Source organism: Solea senegalensis, linkage group LG2 (genome assembly GCF_019176455.1).
Source record: "Solea senegalensis isolate Sse05_10M linkage group LG2, IFAPA_SoseM_1, whole genome shotgun sequence".
In the NCBI taxonomy this organism is placed as follows: Eukaryota; Metazoa; Chordata; class Actinopteri; order Pleuronectiformes; family Soleidae; genus Solea; species Solea senegalensis.
The window spans coordinates 11,812,182-11,833,128 of NC_058022.1; the positions used below are offsets into that span (position 1 = coordinate 11,812,182).

Consider the following 20,947-nt stretch of genomic DNA (forward strand, 5'->3'; position numbering starts at 1 on the left):
GTTTCCCTCCTTTTGATTGTCTGCCCCGTCCTAATGTGCTTCAGCTCTTTATGCTTTTCAGACATGGTTAGGTCCGTATTTCTCCAGAAACTGACTGAAAGAACTTCTTGCAGAAACACTGCAAAATGTAAATACTGTAAAAAACTTTTTTTTCCCCCAACTTTATTTATCATTTTTCCATATCAAAAGTATTTATACAAGCATTTATTATATATATAATTATTATTTAAAGTAATAGTAATAACTTTAAGTAATAGTTTAGTTAGATCAGGGGTGCTCACACTTCTTCAGCATGCGAGCTACTTATAAAATGACCAAGTCAAAATTATCTACCTACTACAAAAATGCAAAACATATATTTATTTATAAATACATTGAGACTTCTTGATATGCACAATGTATGTTGATGTACCTTGCATAACCACATGAGCCCATATTGCACAACACAACACAATGAACTATGTACATGTTTTACTCTGATGACTTGCACTGAATGGAATCAGCCAGGGATGCATAATCCGAACAGTAGCTGCTGACAGCCAGCCTCAAGCACACTTCAAATGATCATCAAACGCACTTCGAAAATGTCATCGTGGAAAAAAAAAAGTCCTCCTCCCATTCCGTATAAAAGTGATAAGTTTTTGTCTTTTTACTTGGTCCAGCTCTCCCACTCATTTTATACTCTTTCCTAAATTTAAGAAAAAAACCAAGGGAGAAATTGGAGGTAACTCGCCAGCTATCTTGTTAGTTATGCTGCTGCACTTAGCGCCGTTGTTTGCGCATGCGCAGTGACTTAAGTGTCAGAAAAAGTCAGATGTCGTCTGACTGGCTGCCCTGTATATCAATCAAGTGACGGGATGAATGATAGGCTGGCGTCTATTTTTTATATTTTTAATGGTATGCGATCTACCCACACTACCTTTGCGATCGACGTACTAATCAACATTTCGATCCACACTCCATACCAGATGGTGGCGGTAATGCACCAAATCTTTGTTTGCCAACCGCCATAAAACCTCAGAAAAGAAGAAGACGAAGACGCATAAAAGGAGGTCCTACACACCTGCTCGTCTTCACGCAGGTGTCTTTCAATCAGCTGATTGCTTCCTCCTCCTCGTCTTATGTAATCCTCCTCAGGCTTACAGTGCCGTGATATCACTTTGAAGAGAAACTGCACGAGCCGTGGAACGAAAAAAAAAGACGAAAAGCGAAAAAGTGTTGCTGCTTAACTACTGAAACTGTTCCGGGAGGAGGGAACCTGTGGCGATAATGCACCAACCGCCCTAAAACCTCAAAAAAGAACGAGGGAACTTTAAAAAAAGAAGAGCAAATAAAAAAAACTACCGCGGCGTGACGTCAGACGCCGAAGCTTCTGTACAAAAAACGCAGCAAGGCACTCCAGGATGGCGTTCGACCTGGTCCAGATTAATGGCCCATCCAGAATGGTGAGTAACTTTTGCCAAGTTATCTTAATAATCTTAAACCTCAATATTCAAGCTGTTCCTCCTTGTCAGCCAGTTATCTGATTGGCAGCCGTTTTGTCTGGTTACAGCAGTTGGTTTAAATGAGTTAACCTGTGATTTATTTTCATGTTTCTACCATAAAATGTTAAATGTCGTTCACTGTTCACTAAATTCGGTTACATTCTTAAATTATTTGGTTTCAATGATTGCTTAAATAGAGCAAAGAAATGAGGAAATACTCACATTTAACAAAATGAACAACACAATCCTTCATCAAAATACACAAAACGAGACTAAAACAAGTTAAAATGGCTGCTGTGCTATGTTAACTCACTGTTCCACTCATGGTCATTACTATTGAGTTTTTCACTGGAAAGACTTATTTGTTTTTTTTAATGTTAAATGTTTAAAAACAGATTCAGGGTTATGCATGTATTTTAGAATTCTAAACTTTTAATGTAGTCATTAAAACACAAACTTTTTATTTTTAAAGGAACAACGGTGAGCGACACCTTTAGAGGCAATTTACTACATCATTCAAAATGTTATGGCTCATTTTCATCATGTATTTAACTGATGGCAATATATCATATTAATTTAATCACACATGTATAATAAGTTTTTTGTGTTTTTAAAGAGTGTGGCTGTATGAGGTACTGACATTTTTATACTTGAACTTAACCCTTAAGACTTCCTATGCCATTTTTAATTAAGCCATTTTGGCTGTCTTGAATGAATATACTGTAGCTCAATTTTCCACAGGATTTTCATTTTGGTTAACTATAGAACTGTCATCTCCGTTTCCAATCATTGACTCATCCCAGGGCCTAATAATTATTATCAAATTCTCCTTGAAATGTATTTAATGGAAATTATTGTTTATTGATTTCTTTAGATAAAAAAAACAGTGGAGTTGTGGCCTTTTAAAGGGTTAAAATCTCAAAAATTATTCATATTTGATACGTATATTTTGGACTGAAGTAGCTTTAAAAGACTGACTCATTTATAGACTCAAAATATATTAACATTTTTACTGCAGTTTATGGCAAGATGGCATTTTCTGCCACGAGGAACAAATTAGGATGTTTTTTAAAGGAACTCTTAAGGGTTAAAAGGCATTCCTTAAATTGTAATCAACTTTATTGTTCATCACTTGTGATTATGTTAATTTCTTTGTTTCACTGTTAGAATAGAATTTGTGCTGGCAGCAATGTTTTCACTGAAAGTGAGTCTTTATATCTGTCTGTACCTCATACAAACACTTTGTAGATCACCTTACCTAGTTATTTTACACCTGTAACAGTATGAATTTGAACATTGTTAAGGCTGGAGACTGGACTCAAACATTTTTTTGTTTTTTTTCCCCCAGATTGATCTTCATGAAGATCGTCAAAGAGTAGGTGTCATGATTTAATTCTGGGTGGCCGCTGTGTCCCCACTCTTTCTTGGCCGCTGTGCCTACATCTCTCTGCATTGTCCAACATGGCCACGTTCTTTCTATTCTCCTGCTTTCCATCTGTCAAATAGCTGAGGGTTGTACTGTACATGGAGCATTTGCCACAGGTTGGTTTTGTATGTTCCTGTCCACTTTATTGGGTGGTCTGAAATCTGGTCCTTTTGGTTATATTTTTGTGGAACTGCTGAGCGAGTGATTTGAAAGAATGAGGTGACTGATGGAGTGTTTGAAATTCTCTCTCTGAATGAATGGGTTGTGTGTGTGACTGAGATGCATGGATTGAATAGTTAAGATAGTCTGAGAATATGATTATGTTCAGCAGTTCATATTAAAGTAGCTATGGTGTCTTGAAGGGCTTAGAGGCTAAGTTATAATGCACTAACATTTCATTTTTAGGTCCGTCTACAAAGGGTGAGTCCATATTTTTTTATTTCTTCTCTGGGGGCTACTGTCTTGGCCTCTGTGTGGTAGGGTTTGCAGAGTAGGGGAATAAACAAAAGAAAACTTGTGTTGTGTTTTTTTGAAAGTGAAGATACTTAGGTGTCGGCAACTGACTTGTTAGTCTAGCTGCCCACAGCTAACTACCGAATCACACTGAGAATTCACATGCAAAGATAAGAACACGCCTCTCTATAGAGGCGTTTTCTTGCCTTGCCACTGTGGCCTTAACAACTTTTTCTTTCAAACTGTTACGCAGGCCGCGGGCCACCGCTCTTCCGGCCGCCGTGTCGATCTGTCCTGGCCCTCGTGCCTTTCCTCACTTCTAAAAGGAAAAAAAATATCAACTTGAACTGTTTTCGTTAGCACTAAAATATAGTGATGTTGGAGGACCAGATCTTAAATGAGGTTCAAATGGATGTTGGTGTAAAGCTAGATGGTAGGAATAAAATTAATGTTGTACCTTGTACACACAAGGCTTAGACTTCTTGGCCGCTGTGCCTTTTTTTTTTTCCTCTTTTCCATCGTGGCCATTAATCTACCACTAGCTCTAGAACGTTAAAATAGATCCTGGTGATCTACAGTACCTGGCTTTGGATGGCAGTCGTGCCATTGCCTTTGTATGGCCATACGTCCCTTAATGCAAGTAGGCCATGATCGCTAACTGTGCCCGCACCTTCATAGCCTACTTGTGTTATTGTACGTCTGGCCTTGCGCGTATAGTAATTTTACATAGGCAAACATGGGTGCCTTCCGCGTCCATGCACAGTAAGTGAACTAACCTGTACTTTTCTTCTAGCATCAGTCAAGAGGAGCACCGACATCCCTGCATGTCCATCTTAATTAGATTGCGTTTTAGTTAGGTTTGGATAAAATCTCAAATGTTAAGTGCAGTTTTTCTTTCTTGCTTGGCCGCTGTGCCATTGCTATACCTGCTCTGACCTGAATCTTGATTCTTCATGGCCACTGTGTCATGACTGTACTTGGTCTTGGTGTTCATGCCAGTCTATCATTTCTGATCTGTTTCTCCTACTAAATTTTCCTGGTTGAGTGTGTGTGTGTGAGTGATGACTGACTTGGACTAACGTTAATCTGACCTTTGGACCAAGACTAACACTAACAATTGACTTTACTGCACCACAAAGGTGAACAAAATTTATGCTGCAAGATTCACACCAATTAGACAACAAGCAAATTCAAATTCTTTCAAAAACAGGTGACATTTTTACCTTTCAGGTAAGTATTAAAGGCCTTTGCCACATGATCTTTGTTAGTAAATCGTGTCCACTCAGTTTATAAAGTTAACTTGCATCTAAACATTTACAATGCCTGACACAATGGCATTACAATAATCAAATATTTTTGTTTTCCGTTACTGAGTGCAAAGGCCTTTATTTACACACTGACGCATGACAAGACTGCTGTCATGGCATGTGTCACTGTCTCTCTCTCTCTCTCTCTCTCTCTCTCTCTCTCACTGGTCTGTCTGTCCTGTGTGTCTTTCTGTCTGTCTGGTGTGTCTGGTCTTCGTTTTTTCTGTCTAGTTTTTCTAGTCTCTGCCTGTCTCGTGTCTGGTCTCCGCCTGTCTCGTGTCTGGTCTGTGTCTTGTCCGCCTGTCTGTCTGGTATCTCTGTCTTTCTGTGTGTCTCTGTCTTTCTGTTTCTCTCTGTGTCTGTTTGTCTGTCTTGTGTGTCTGGTCTCTGTCAGTCTGTCTTGTGTGTCTGGCCTCTGTCAGTCCGTCTTGTGTGTCTTGGTCTGTCTGTCTTGTGTGTCAGTTCTGTCTGTCCTGTGTGTCAGATTTAGTCAACTTAAATGGATGATTTTAAAGTTGATTAGTCTTGAGGCGTCTGATTTCTGCAGGAAATTCTGGTACCTTATTTTGAAATGGCTTTAATTTAAAAAAAAAATCAGTTGTCATAGTTGCAACTTGGACTAGTTGCAACTTGGACTGTTGACAAACGTGGAAGCTGATGAATCATGTAGTAAATGCATCAAAGTTTACTGTAGCTTGTTTAAAGTTCTTTCAAAGTGCTGTAAAATGTAGTAATTGATTATGAGGAGCCAGACCAGGTCTTCGTTTATTCTCAAATGGTAATTGCATTGATGAGATAACTGGTTCCTGATTTGATTATGAAGCTAAACTTTTGATTTATATGCAAGTGTAGTCACATTAGATTGTAGGTGTTATTCAGCCCATGGATAATGTTATGATATACTTTAAATCTGGCATTTGTTGGCACACTTTTGATATCCATTTAAGTCTTAAACTTTACGCACTGCCATCAGCCTTTGTAGTCACTAACTGAAATAGAATTCAATATTAATGCTGACTTGTCTCACTCTGCCAAGTTTATTTCCCTCTAAAGGAGTTGAACCTTTTTGTGTTCATAGTCTTTTTGCGCGTCATGTTGGGAGGCCTCCCAGCAGGGGATTTTAATCTTCCCTTGCTAAACTGTGTTACTCGCCTTAGGGATGCAGGGCTATCCTGCACAGTTTCTTTCAAAAATTAGATTGTAGGTTGCAGGATTAGAGCGCGTTTCTTTTCTTTAGGAGGACACAAACCTGGCAGAGAGACAACTCGGATTATTTAAGTGAAAGTTGCGCTGAACTTTTTATCTTTCGATACCATTATTTGAAATAAAACTTTTATTCTGTGGGCTGAATTCAGACAGAAATCAGACAGTTGTGCAAGTACCCTCTTGTAGCAGGATTGAGCAGCTACAGCTTTTTAATTTATTTTTCGTTATTTGATTTGTTCCTTGGATTGACTTGGTGTCGGGAGCTTTGTGGTTAACAGTGATCATGTACGTGTAAACACAAGTGGTCTTTTGCCTCGTATTTGTGAAGCTGGCAGCTGGTTGAAATGATAGGACTTTATGGCTTGCCCAAAGTGGGATTTGTGATAGAGCATAGGGTTAACACCTCACCATACACTAGCTATTTCAGTGAACAAGTGTCTGTAGTCTGTTATTACCCATGACTTTCTTTCAAATTGCACAATTTAGGCAGCTTGTAGAGTCTTTAGGAAGATGTTTAATCCCAATGTCTTGGTTGGTTGCATGAGAAACTGCTATCTCTTAGATGTGTTGGCGAAGTTCCTCCTCTGATTTTTGTAGACTTGCCCTAAAGTTTCTCTCCACTTTAACTCTTGTTGAACTATGCATTAAATGATTCCTCCAGCTTGTCTCCATATCAATTTTTTTCTCCCTGCAGCCTTCCACCACCCACTGCTGCTGTTGCATCTGCTAAAGGTAGCCGTATCATGATTCACTGCGTCTTCATGTGTTGGGTAAGAAGTGTCATTAGACTACTAACAATGTAAACACCTTTTAAATGCTTGATCTAATTTACCTAAATGGTTCATCAGTTTAGGACAGAAAATCATTGAATTTGACATTCTTGGGGTCAGTAACCACCAGTAAGCATCGATGTTTGAGTTATTTAATTGCTCAGTTTTTAAATCAGTCAAGATTTTATGAGCTGGGTCTTCTTCACACGACAGAGAACAAGGTAAATTGAGTCGACTCGTAACATGGTAAGGCATTTCGTCCTTCCCCTTCTTCTCTGTTTGTGAGGAAATCTGGCCACGGATCTTGACTGAGTGGCATACCATGGCTGTGCAGTTTCCAAAATCAGACAAGGATCCATCTGATTTTGTGACTCGGCCTGTCATGATATGATGTATCTTTCTCCGAAACAAAGGATTGGAATGGACAGGTCTGTAGTGTCAATCACATCACTTGTAGATGGTGAAGCATTTGTTTAAATTGGGGTCAAGCATTTTCAGGTGTCTGCTTTGTCAATACTCTGGTGCCACGTCTTGCTAGACACAGAAGAAGCTCTGAATTGTGAAACTGCTGCCTCTTGCAGATGTTACAACAGCAATGGCTGTTGAAAGGCTGCAGGGAGAGAAAATGAGATCTGAGGACAGGAAAGTGGAATTGATTTCATGCTTAGCAAAATTAGGGTTTCAGCAGAAGACCTTTTTGTGCCGAGGCTACAGAATCCGAAGGAACGTTTGTCTGGGCAACTGGGAGATTTACAGTTTTTCATGCAGCCAACCAAGACATTGGGGTTAGCATCATTCCAAATGGCTGGCAAAGATTGCTTGTGTAGGACAGGAAAGGCAGGTATAGGTTAGGGAGGGCATCCATCGGTGAACTCTGACTGGATGTGAGGACCTGTCACACTTGACCAGGTGAGCTACCTGAAGATTTGTCATTTGTTAACTTTTTTTTTTCTTGTTACTTATCAAATTCTTCCTTGTTTTGAAGAGATGAAGGCTGCAGCACATTCCTGGATCAGAGGACTCCATGTTGGACACCACGATCCGGAGAAGTCCCGTCCTGGATGGCTGCAGTAATGACCTAGCCCAAGATTAACCCGACCCTTCTACGACGAGGACTTCGCCCAAGATGAACCGACCTTTTCCATGGGATGTCTTCAGGTACGTTCTTTCAGATGGTACTCAATATGTTTAATCCATATTTACTTAATACTAAAGTGTGCTGACTCTTATTTATTTTATTTTTTTTGTTAGATGTTGGACCTTGCCAAACTGTACATGCCTCAATGGCTGCTACGTCACTCTGCCCAACAGGACATGGTCACCGAGATTTAAAAAAAGAATTTTAATTGACTTTAACCCACCCCCCTGTCCCCACTGACCCACAACCACACATGACAAAACACTGTACATGTGATGCATCACCACACTAAAATACAGACACTGCTACTTTCAGCCTATAATGTTAGACATTGAAAACCTGTTGCCTTCTTTACATCAAGTAAAACTTTTGTTCTTAACTTTATGGTTGACTTGTATTTTTTCGGTGATTCTGTGATGAGTGTTGTATTGTTGAATTGCACTCATCTGTTACTGTAGACTTGGAACCTTTTGACACTGCTCCAAGTGTTCGGTTGATCTTAACCAGAAAACTCAAACCCTATATGGATTTGTACAAGGTTTTAAAGGGAATATAATAAATTGGACTCTAAAGCAGGGAATGCTACAGTGGATGGTGATGCTGCTACTTGCCCCCATCTCATAACTTCCTTACTTATAGCCACTAACACTAAATATGGCTAATGTATAAAAATATGCCACTGAACATTAGACTACTTTGCTATAAAATGCCTTCTTTTAACTACAGATGTATTTTTACTATTATCTGGCTTTTCATTTTATTTTTTAATGCTGTCTACCATTTTACGCTTAAAGGTTTTATGTTTCTACTATGGAAAGCACTTTGTAGAGTTGTTTTGAAAAGTGCTATTGAAATAGTTATTTGAACAGTATTGCAGTACCATTAACACCAGCAGCAATATGAGCAGCCACACATGCAATATATATCTGACTGTCTTAGCCTCAGGTAGGTGATGTGATGAATCACAGCCAGATCCACACATTAGTGCAGGAAAATATTCAGCAGTTAAATAAAACACCAAAGTGTGAGGCACAGATGTACAAGATGTTTTCCAAAGTAAAGATCAGACTTGGGACAACCGAGCGGTAGACAAAGAAGTCAGTGGCTTGTTGCAAGCTGCAAACACTGGTGACCCAAGATGGAGAGAGGGGTGAGGAGATGATTCTTTCAGTCTCAGCATCCAGTGCATCATGAATTCAACAGGAAGAAGAGATGACCGACATTTTGGTTGTGTGATGATGCTTTTGTGGAGAAGGGGGCTGATTTTTTTAATTTATTTTTTATTTTTCCTATTCCCCAAACCTTTTCCAGACATACTGTACATTTTCACCAGATCTGATGCAGTCGCAAAAATTGGTGAGTTTTGGGGTATGTTGAGGGCCCCAAAAATGCGAGTCATTGTGAGGAAGAATAATAAATAAGAAGAATAACTTATTCAGTTTCACCTTGTGCTTGAACCCTAATTAAACATACCATGCTATTGTTTTATCAAGTTGTGCCTGGCTATGGGTCCGTCTTTCGAACTCCTACCGCTGCTGCTTGGGTGGAGTGGGTGTGAATGTTTTAAATTATTAGCTACTGAATAAAGTAATGACGTTACTAATAATGCGTTACTACCCAACACTGTTCATGACAGACTACAGAAACGGGACTTTATTAATCCTTGTGTGTTACTATTAAATATGCATTATGTAGCAGGTGAAGTCATCTAAGGGACAAAAACAGCATATTTCATTGGGGAATTATCGATCATTTGTAAGTTTTATCTTGCTAATTATCCTCTAGCTATAGCTGTCATGACTGTATCGTGGTATTTCAGTAAAGTGCAAGTGTTCATTCTGAGTGCCTGACCTTGCTGAAGTCAAAAGAACTGTTCTCTCTACTGGCGTCTCCTTTTCCATCCTGACCCGCTAACTGAGACTGGGAAGACGACATCTGACCTGCGTAATCCAGACAGAAGAGAAATTAAGAATTATTACAGGTCTGAAAATATTAAGGTGCACACACACACACAAACATGATGGACGGCTATTGTGTTATTGTAGCAAGGTCCAATGTCTGTGTTCATTAAACAAAATATTAACATCCTAATTAAATCAAGTGTTTACTACACACATAGCTTAAAGAACATAATTATCAGAGTACAATGCACTCCAGTGGGATTTACTGACCGGAACAATTTGTTCATGACGTCCCAGCAAGAATGGTGGGTAACTCTAATCTAGCTTGTATATGTTTTTGGATCTCAGCTCTCTGGTTTCCTCACCATTCTTGTCCAAGTGAAGCTCTGATGCCCGCCGCCCCATGTCGGCGAGTGAGCGTACAATAGGAAGGCGGTTAGCCAGTTTCTTCTGGTTCTGATGATGGTGCTGCTTCAAAAGTGTCTCCCGGACTTTCTTTCTGAGCTCGTCACCCAGTGGTGAGAGTAACTCCTGATGGTCCAGGACCAGGTCTGTAAGAGATACAGAGTGATAGTGATAACCCCACTACACGAACCGTATGGCCCTTGTTTTCCCCCTAAATAATAATTACCTGCAATCTCATCCATGGTTTTGGCCCTCATGTCGAGCAGCACAGTGCCGTTGATAATGCAGCTGCGCAGCTCAAACAGACTGTGCAGTGACAGCGTGGCCACGTAGGGTTTGCTCCACCGCTCTCCTCCGTCCTCAACATCCTCCTCAAACTTCAGCCACCTGCAACAGAGGTGACAGTTTCAGTGAGCAGAGGTCAATCTGTTCTCACAATTATTCTCCTCCCATTAGAACTACGATTGTCTGGTTTGGATGTTAAACAGAAGACCATACTACATCAGAGGTGTCAAACTGGAAGCCATTCGATTACATGTGGCCCACCACTTAATGTCATGATATAATATAATCAAAACATGGCCTGTGACTTCCTCTTCCTTTAAGCACAGACATAAACTATATTATTCTATATAACATATGCTCTAGCAACATAATAATTACATAAAACATTTAGGTTATTATTATCACATTATTCAATGTATTACATTCTCAATTAAATTCCATACAGTATATATATGTGTGTGTATATATATATATATATATATATATATATATATATGTATATATATATATATATATATATATGTGTATATATATATATATGTGTGTATATATATATATGTATATATATATATACATATATATGTGTATATATATATATATATATATATATATATATATGTGTATATATATATATATATGTGTGTATATATATATATATGTATATATATATATATATATATATGTATATATATGAGCCTGTTTAGAGTTTTAATTTACAGTTGTCTACGTTATTTTTGACTTCATTTTAGATGTATTTTTTATTTAGTTTTTGATGTTAATAAGTGATATTAGCACTTTGGGTACTTGGCAGTGCTACATACAAAAAAATTGATTGACTGATTGATAATAGATTTATTTTGCATCATAAATATGCTACTACTGGAAAGTATCATTCCATTTCAAAACAAGCACTTTTACTTCTGTGAGATATCATCGTGAATATATTTGTATGCGAAATGTGTCTAAAACTTCAACAACAAAAAAACACCTAACAGCAATTGCAACAGTGAATTGCAGATGGAAACACTAACATTAGACACACATGCTTCGTCTCTCATCAGTGTAAGTGGGACCGCGAGCACATCACGATTGGTCCGTTCAATCAAAGCTTCCAGGAACGACATGTAGGTCACAACTATGCGTCAATGCTATACGTTAATGACGCGACTATGACTGTGTCTAACGGTACCTGGCAGTTTCCCTCCACCCAGAATCCTCTCCATCCGTCACACAGATCTCATCCATCTCTGTGAAGAGGTCATGGGGAATGTGCTCCTCGTCGTCGTCCTCGGCTCCAAGCAGGAACTGCACTCTCTGGGATGGAGTGTCTGAGGACATGAGATACGTTTGTCTGCTTTCTATGGTTTCATTTATGGTTAAAGCAAGAAAGTGCATGTGACTGTGGTCACTACCATAAACAGGAGACTCTCTCCCCTCAACCAAGGTGAGGGCCCGGTCCCTGCTCTTCCTTCTGTGCTTGTTTCCATGGTGATGGCGCCTGCGCTGGCTGTTGTGCCTGGTACTGCCCATGGGGATGTGGACACCGATGTAGAGAGTCCTGTGACCTGGGGAAAAAAATGTCCCACAGCAATTAAAAGTAAATTGTGAGTGTGTCATGAGTTTCTGCTCCCTCCTGTACCTTTTGACTGCTGACGTGCCCACGGGTTCAAAGGTTATTATGGAATAATGTGTATACAGTAGCTGCTGCTTTATAATATAACATGCTACACTGAGAAATTAGTTATATACCACATGTCATGGTACTAATCCAGTAGAGTATAACATAAAGGAATCTTCAGACTCTTTGTACCTTTTTTTTAATTTGATTTATGCAATTATCTAATTCGAGCTCTATGTTTGAATCTCTGTGTGTGAGCTTGTGTGAGTGAGAGATGCACAGAGTGATGACATGTCTGTTTTGAACGTCTGCCCACTCAGATTTACTGCAGTACTGACACGAGGACTCAGACAAACCTACTGCGCAGTAAATCCAGCACGGAGCTTACTGCATACTCTGCTCTCCACAGTGATTGTAGAATTGAGCCTAAATCCTAGTAATGCAAGGAATTATTGTATTTTTTCTTCCAAAAATCAAAGCCTGATGACCCATTCACAGGTCTGAAGGACTTCCATATAGTCTTTGTAACTGCTTACAAAATCAAAATTCAAAGAGGAGGCCACCAGTCAACCTGATAATTCCTGTATATCGACCTCTACCGGTACAAGAATTATGTTTCCAGAAAAAAGTGTGAAAGTTTACATAAGTTGTTTCCGAACCGACTGCAGTAATATAATTAGCACAACCAACATAAAGGTGTGAGGCTCTCTGTGATAATATACAGCGTGTTAAGGCTTTCTGCAGTATATGCACACATTTTAAAGCTAAATAAAGTGCCTCTTAAATGAAAAATAAATAGTAGATTATTCAATTTCTAGATGAGAATGAATCTGCCTTTTACTGCCTCATGTGTTTGGTACTTGTCATGCGCTCGGCATCAGTTGAGGTCTTACCTTCAAGATCTTCCTGCTCAAAGTTGGCCCTCTGTTGGGAACGTGTCCCTCCTCTGTCCACCACGGCCTCGTCGTCATTTCTCTGATGACACAGTGAGAAAAACAAACACACACTCAGCGCGAATCGAACTACAAACACATGCAGTCCCTACAGCGGGTGTTCCAATGTGTCCCTGAACGTTGCATGAAATAAAATGTTTGTTGACTTGGTGTTCCCTCACAGTCTGGGGGCCATTGTGAACAAACACATTATCCACCTGAAAAGCCCGGTTGCTATAGAAACTAATTGCACGTCTCATCTTGACGGGAGAAACGTACCATCTGAGTAGAAACACTAAGCTTTTTATTTGGGGAACAAGGATTGTATCCACCTTGCTACTGTGATGATGGGAGTCCAGGTGAAAAGGTGAATCACTGCTTGACTAAACTGCAAAAGTGTCAGGAATAAAAAGTAGCTGTGAGTTGTAAGTTTCACGTTGAAATATTTAGATCAGTCTGTTATCTACCACCCACATTCACCTACAGTTACAACTGACACTGTTTGAGAGAAAATGAAAATAGAGATGTTTTATGGCAATTCACTTTTTCATTGCAGCATAAATAAAGCTGAAATAACACTGGTCTATACAGACCTTATCCCTTTAACTAACCCTGGACATTTTTGCTTATTTTAACCATAAAAGGGCCAGACAATTATTAATTACTGTCATGAAGTGCTTTTGCCCATATTTTCCAGACTAACGTTCAATATCTGGCAATTATTTACAATTAACTGCATGTTAAAATACAGTTTTAACAATTTAAAACGAATGCCAGATTTTACGTGTTAAATTTGAAATTTGAAACCGTATAAAAACAGGCCAAAAAACGGAAACGACGTACCGTAATAACCACATGTTGACTTTGACATTCAGAAACCATTGCATCATTGCAGTAAAGGGTTAAAAACACAGAAAGCAATAAATGACCATATTCGTCAACACAGCGTTTTTTTTGCCAGATTACAGGAACGAAAATACTCATTGACCGCTCAAAGTGTCATGTTTTTTGGACGGTTTAACAAGAGACCAAATTCGGCAGGACGGGCAGACATGGTCATCGCAGGAAGTGACTTAGAGTCACTGAGAAAACAGTCAGTTCTGTGGCGTCGTGTGAATGTCTGAATCTCTGCTAATGTAACAGCCGAGAGCAAGTGTGAGAGGGTGATGAGAGAGAGAGAGAATCAGTGACACCAGCAGAAATCACCACTCATCATTAAAAAAGTCGTTTGCGATACTCATGAAGGAATCTATTAAGAACGTGAATACGCTAACATTCATGATAAAAGAGTATAGTTTAAGAGGTAAATGACTAATAAATAAAATGAGTTTCTGACCCTCTGAGCCTCATTTATAAAACCTAGTGGTGATACTGATTTTGAGACTTAACGACTACAGGACTGCAACATCTCCGACAGTTCCATCATGCTGATGTCGGCAGCCTGTTAATGTTCGTAGGCTGACGGCAGATTCACTCATGAACAGAAGAGTTGGACACTGTGCTCAATCTAATGAGTCCTTAAAGGACTGATCCTCAGTGGACCGTGAATCACGCCAAGACGTTTTTTGCTGCGGTTGCAAATAGAGATTAAAATAGTGTGTTTTCTTCTTAGTTATTTTTATGTTAAATGTCAAGCAAAGCAAAACTGTTACATTATTCCTTTTGTTAAAATGATTGTTTGGAACCCGTCTCCTCGGTGAAAATCTGAAAAGTCTCACCGTACAGTGCTACATGCCTCGCGATAATATGACACAACTGCAGCAGCTGGGCAGCAGCCAAGGTCAGCCATGGACTAACTGGATGCCCGCCACGGGCAGAGAGGTGCACAATTCAACCCCCACTGTCTGTGAAAGTCGCTGAATCCAGATGGTCTATGTTCGGACACCGAGGACGCAAACTGACACACCTGCACAAAAAGACTTGGAACTTTGATGCAAAGAAATGTCAGGAGCTACAGATGCTCGCTGAGAAAAAGACACGGTGGAACAAAAATGAAGAAAAAAAACAATCGTAGCTGCAGGACGTTCTACTACGACCACAACATCAAGTTATTGTGGAGTTTCTTTTTTGCCATGAAGACCAAGGAAGGCACACACAGTATGTTGTCAGGCTATATGAATGTGCTTTATTGCAATTGTATGGATGCTGAGTAATTAAGTAAATAGAATAGTTTTGAAAATGAATGCTTGACTATAAAGCTTTGGGAACAGCTAGTGTTGAACTGAGACAAGAGACATGTTGTATACTGAACAATGAATGCATACGGTTTGCGCTCACTATTCCAGAAAGCTTTCATCCAACAACTTATGTAATGTTTGCTGAACAATCAATTACATATGTGACTAGAAACATGCAACATGTAAAATGACATGATTACTTTGCAGGGTCAGAGGTTGTTGATTACTCCACCAGCGGTTTGGACTCAAGAGTGAATTGCTCCAAATCCAAGCAACAACAGCTGGGACTCAGTGTTCAAAACACACATACGCATGCAGGACCACTGGCTTTGCTTGGAATAAAATGTACAAAGACTGGCTGTCCTTAAGCCAAGCCAAACAATTCAAAAGCACTTATTACAGTCAGTGTATTTTTTTTTTATTATCCCTGCCAGCTCACAGCAATATCAGCTTTTCCCTGACTGAGCCATCTTGACCACCAGTTGACCGTTCGGGCATTATGATAATGAAAGGCGGCGCAGTCCACTGCTGCTCTGCCACATGAGCTGTCCAGGGGCATGAGGCTGATGTTGATAATCTGTCTACACTGGACATGGATCATCTCTGCACAGATTAAAACTGCCGATATTTATTTCCTAAGCGCTGGATACATTAGCCCAAATTAATATCTCATCTGCAGTGTGCGCATAGTATTTTAAATATCATTTCATTTGTTGGGGAACCAGCGCAAAACGAAATACAACATATAGCTTGTACACTGTGTCCCATATAAATTCACCGCGGTGGGCGTGGCTGACACTCAGCCGCACGAGGGAGTGCAGGTGTGAAGACAGCTCATGGAAAGAAGTCACAGGTGCGTTAACTGGCACAGCTGAGGCTGCTTTGGGATCATGCTCTCCCTGTATACTCAGTGGCTTTTGCTGGACACAAGAGGGAAGAGGTGACGGAAGCGTTGAGATGGGCAGAGCATGGCTGAGTTTATAATATTGTGTGTACATCTGTGTCGAGACAACTCACAGTGGTAGTGAGACCTCAGTGATATATACTGTATATGTAAGAAAATGCATAATTCAGTATAAAATGACCATGATGTGTCATTAGGGACGGTTTGTTCTTGACATCATCTGGGCAGAACTCTTCTCCTCGTGCGGCATCTGACAACTATTGCGTGATTGGTCAGAAATTCGAAATGGGTGTGGTTAATGCAGAAAATCATAAACTCCCAAGGAGTTTATGATTTAGTGATCCCAAGGAGCACTTCAAGGAGTACTTGCATTTAGCTTTGTATTACTAGAATAGGGGTCGGATTTTTGAATTATTGTGCTTCCCAACCTCAGTTTCCCCTGAGTTGAGAAATATCTTCATTATTTCACCAGTGACACTTGGTCCTGTTAGCATAACTGTTAGCAAAGATGGCGGACACTGTTTACATTCTGGGAGTGAGGTCCCGTCCCCCTAGGAGTGGGTCTAAGAAGTGCGGAATTAGCGTTAGCTTCAAGCCTCGGACCAAGTGTCACTGGTGGGCATGTAACAAACAAAAGAAAGATATTTCTCGACTCAGGGGAAACTGAAGTTGGGAAGCACAATAATCCAGAAATACTACCACTATTAATACAAAGCTAAATGCTAATCTGTGAATATTCCTTTAAGTTTCTCATGAAGTATGAAAAGTCCTGGCCAGAACTAACTTTGTTCTTCTTGCCACCTCAAACACATTTCTCTGTTCTTGTACTTATATATTATATAGACCTTATTATATAGTGCTTTTCTAGTCTTTACACCACAGTTTTGCCATTCACCCATTCGCACACACGCACATACAGCGCATCTATGTGCAGCACATTTTCTGTCACCCATTTTTCATACATTCATATTTCATGGGGTTAAAAACAGCTCACTCTACCACTGAGCTACCGTACAGGCCTTTACAATAATTGTTTTTCTCTGTTTATGTTTTGGTCTATTGTGCAGACCACCACATCCCACCAAATAATGCAGCTTGTAACACTTAAACACATGGGATTCCAGTAGACGGCAGCTAGATGCTTGCGTTGAAAATGGTGAATGATACCAAACCTAAAAAGCCTTGGTTCCACTCTCAAAAACGCCTCTACCAGAGGCGAAGAAACAAAGGAAGAAAGGAAGTTGACAACAAACTTGCCATGCTCTCATACACTTTCTTGGTTTATAATAACAGTTTATAAGTTTTTTACAGTGCCTTTTTGCATGGAGTTTGCATGTTCTCCCCATGTGTGCGTGGGTAAGTAAATTGGACACTCTAATTTGACCGTGAGTGTGAGAGTGGATGGTCGTTTGTCTCGGTATGTGACCCTGTGATGGACTGGCGACCTGTCCATGGTGTACCCTGCCTTTCGCCCTATGTCAACTTAGATTGGCATAGCCCCCCCCACGCCCCTCATGTGGAGGATAAAGCGGTAAAAGACGAATGAATGGATGTTTTTACAGTCTTGTTGCCTTGAGAATTCCCCACTACTCTTTGCTCTCTACCACCCTTTTTTTTGCTGACATGCTAAAATTAACCAAATTGGTTCAATATTTGTGAAAAATAAAACTGTATGAGCATGAACACAGTGTTATGCCAGAGACTGTCTTTCTATATTTTGGGAACATTTGGAAACCACGCTCCTCCACTGTCTTCTGTTGGGATTGCAGTTGGCGTTTAAGCATTAAAGGTTGCTGTTGTACATATTTTACACATATCACCGCGGTTCTCAACCATACAGGATTAATGCTATTGATATTTGCAGACACCCAGATGGAGAAGTTGGCTCTGCTCTGATAAATGAATCACATTCTCAACAAGAAAATCAGCAATCCAAATAAAAATATCCATTATGGCTCAAACTGTATTAAGCTTCACTGCTGCTTTTTAGGCTTAAAGTCAACTTACTCAGCAGCAAAATCATATTCGCAGACGGAAACCAGATATCTCCAGATGTGGCACATACGTGGATTTGATCCCTGCAGACAGCTGAGGCACTTTTGGAAACATCTGTGCCAGAATGTTATTAACTGCACTGCCGTCCATGTGAAATGCACTGTAATCCTTAAATGTCTCTGGTATAAACTTCAACATCCTGTAAGAGGACACATTAGTACTGAACTTTCCTCTTTCGAAGCTGCTATTTAAGGTATTTACCAACTTTAAGCTCTCATTTTGGCAGATTTTATATCCACTTCCCAGCCTACAGTACACCATGGTTCAGTGTTTGTCAGCAGCTCTTTTTCCACTTAATATTATTATCATCGGTTTTATCAGGCTTTTACACTCATGTTGGACATATGGAGAGACACATACATATGGAGACATATGGACACAACTTGCCACTCAATAATTCTCAGTGCATAAGTATGAGGAACATAGCAAAGATTGTGTGCTCATCCTACCTGGTATTTGAAGAGCCAAGGATCCTCCATGTTTGCAGACTGTCCGAGTCCAAAGCAAAAGTAAAAAGCGTGAGTTCTGCAGCACAGACTCCTGCTGCCCTGCTTCACACCATGTCTGATACACACTGCAGCCCGTCTGCTGTGTCAAACAACTGTCATTCTGATCATGACACGAGCTGTGACCTCACTTTATTATCTTTCCAAAGCCAAGGCTGGATTTACACTGAGCCACAATATTATCTTCCATTACAGTGTCATGTGTGTGTGTTTGTACTTATCTATTAATCAGCTTTTCTGTTTTATTTTGAGTTTGTTTTGCCTCCATATTGTTTCCCCCTTCATCCAATTACAGAAACCTCTGTGTGTTCCAGTGGTTTAACTCACAGCCACAGTGATTATTTTCTACTCGCTCATTGTTTCCTTCTTCTCAGTTCATGTTATTCCCCGCTCCCCTACAGTGTCTGTTTCTGGTTTTCTGTCTTTTGTCTTCATGTGATTCTAAACTTTCTGGTTGGTTTTGTCATATTGCTCTGCCCTGTTTGTTTGTTTGTTTGTTTGTTTGCTTTTGTCAAGTTTATTTAAGACACATTTGTTATTGATCCAAAAATGTTCATAGTGTCTTTTTGGTAATATAATTAAGCTTTAAGCTTAATTTAAACTAAGTTTCAGCTTAACCCTAACCCAGAAAAATACGTTTTTTTTGATTACCTTGACATGTTTGGACCACTTCCAGTCACATGTAATGTCACGTGACCCTTAATAACAAATGCTGAGCAAGCATTTGGCCACACTAGGCCTGAATTTGCAACCTTATCGATGATTACTCAATTCACAACTAATATTCACTACTGTCTGTAATAGTTTTTGTCATTTCAACACTGATCCTTGTCTTTACAGCCGGAGTGTGACTCACCAAACTTCTGCATCCGACTGGTGAACCAAAGGAAGAATTAACCTGCAAGAGAATGGTGTCATCACATTAGTTCACTTCATTGTGAGTATCTACAAAGTTCTCAACTCTACAACTCAGTGACTGTGAAGTCACTGACCACACATTATCACATTTGAACATATTTTGCTCCAAAATGAGATAAAGATTAAGTCCTAAATATATTATTTTGAATGTTTTAAGGTCCGTTTGTAACCTGGAAATTTGAAAATGGAGTGATGTACCTGGAAGAAAATAAAACAAATGTAAAATCTCCTCCAAAATGATCAGCAAAGACTGATGGGAGAGATCCAATAATGTCCAACAGCATCTGTTGCTCCTTTAAAAATGTCTCCGAAACAAATGTTACACTGGAATTTGACCACAGCTGCAGTTTCCTGTGACGTGTGCATGCCATTTACACTTTTACTTCACTTAAACCATGTCTCTCAAATGATTTAAAGGAGTGGTTCTCAAACTTTATAAGAAAATATTAGAGCTCTGCAAGTAGCACCATTATCGCCAAAGTTAGAATACTGTGGTGTAAATGGGCCGAGCAAATTCAGTTATAGAGGAGGCACATTTATTCCCAGTAACATAATTTCTCCTCTTCCTCACATATACTTCACACACTGGTATAGTGAAATTAGATTAAGATGGAGCGAGAGACAAGGTGACTCTAATTATTAATTTCCTCACCTCCACTCTGATCACATACAGTTTACCCTGGCATATAGAGTACAAACACCAATTACGATTTTCCACCAGAGAAAGCGCATGTACCACTGGTGGTGCACATACCACAGTTTGAGAACCGCTGATTTTAGATAATCACATCTACAGGACATGAATTTATACTACAGGACATCTGTCACAACAGGGATTTGTCATGTTCGCAATAATGGGGAGTTCACGTAATCTCTTTACACTGCATCACACTAAAGCTTGTGTCACACCATCACAGTTAATGAACAAGTGATACTTCCCTCACGGTGCAGTGTCAGTGTGAAGTGTTGTTGAAACTGCAGCAAGTGTTGTTCTGATGGTTGGGCTCTGGTGACCCCACAACTACTAAACCACCTGTGGATGACCTCAACACTTCTGTTGCGTTTTTAAATATCATCAGCTTGCATATTTACCAAAGGTTAGCAGTCATCTCACATATGAGTAAATCCCTATAAATAAGGATAGGATTGAGTGCAGCGTCAGGCTCTACCTCAGCTCCCTGGTCTGTAGTGTTGTCCATCATCTTCTTCTTCTCTCAGCTGTCCACGCGAGCAGAGGGATGGATGGAGCAGAGCAGACAGACAGATCTCCGCTGTGGATAATAATTCCGCCCAACAGGTGCAGCAGAGGCTAAAGCGACCACACGTGGGTCACATGATTATGGGTCAGTCGATTGGTCGGTTGGTCAGTCAGCAGCTCGCCGAGGACGAGCTCAGCTCATCACTCTGCTGTTCATGTCCCGGTTCATTGCGCGTCTCTGGCGCCGCAGCTGACGCGGACGCG

General features: G+C 40.0%; 1 protein-coding gene across 2 annotated transcripts in view; it reads right to left on the bottom strand.

Annotated features, from left to right (window-relative positions):
- slc4a10b (solute carrier family 4 member 10b) overlaps window positions 1–20,900 on the bottom strand; it is a 33,563-nt gene extending 12,663 nt beyond the window's left edge. Inside the window, exons 1-9 of one of the 2 annotated variants that reach the window (XM_044014115.1) lie at window positions 20,655–20,899; window positions 19,424–19,465; window positions 18,511–18,549; window positions 12,887–12,968; window positions 11,788–11,940; window positions 11,565–11,703; window positions 10,317–10,477; window positions 10,051–10,236; window positions 9,636–9,724 (exon numbers count right to left, since the gene is read on the bottom strand). In XM_044014115.1, coding sequence (XP_043870050.1) covers window positions 9,636–9,724; window positions 10,051–10,236; window positions 10,317–10,477; window positions 11,565–11,703; window positions 11,788–11,940; window positions 12,887–12,968; window positions 18,511–18,549; window positions 19,424–19,465; window positions 20,655–20,687 — 924 coding nt within the window. In that variant the 5' untranslated portion in view covers window positions 20,688–20,899. Of the gene's footprint in view, window positions 1–9,635; window positions 9,725–10,050; window positions 10,237–10,316; window positions 10,478–11,564; window positions 11,704–11,787; window positions 11,941–12,886; window positions 12,969–18,510; window positions 18,550–19,423; window positions 19,466–20,654 lie in introns of both variants that reach the window. The other variant, XM_044014123.1, reaches the window with a different exon arrangement.
- Window positions 20,901–20,947: the final 47 nt, after the last annotated feature.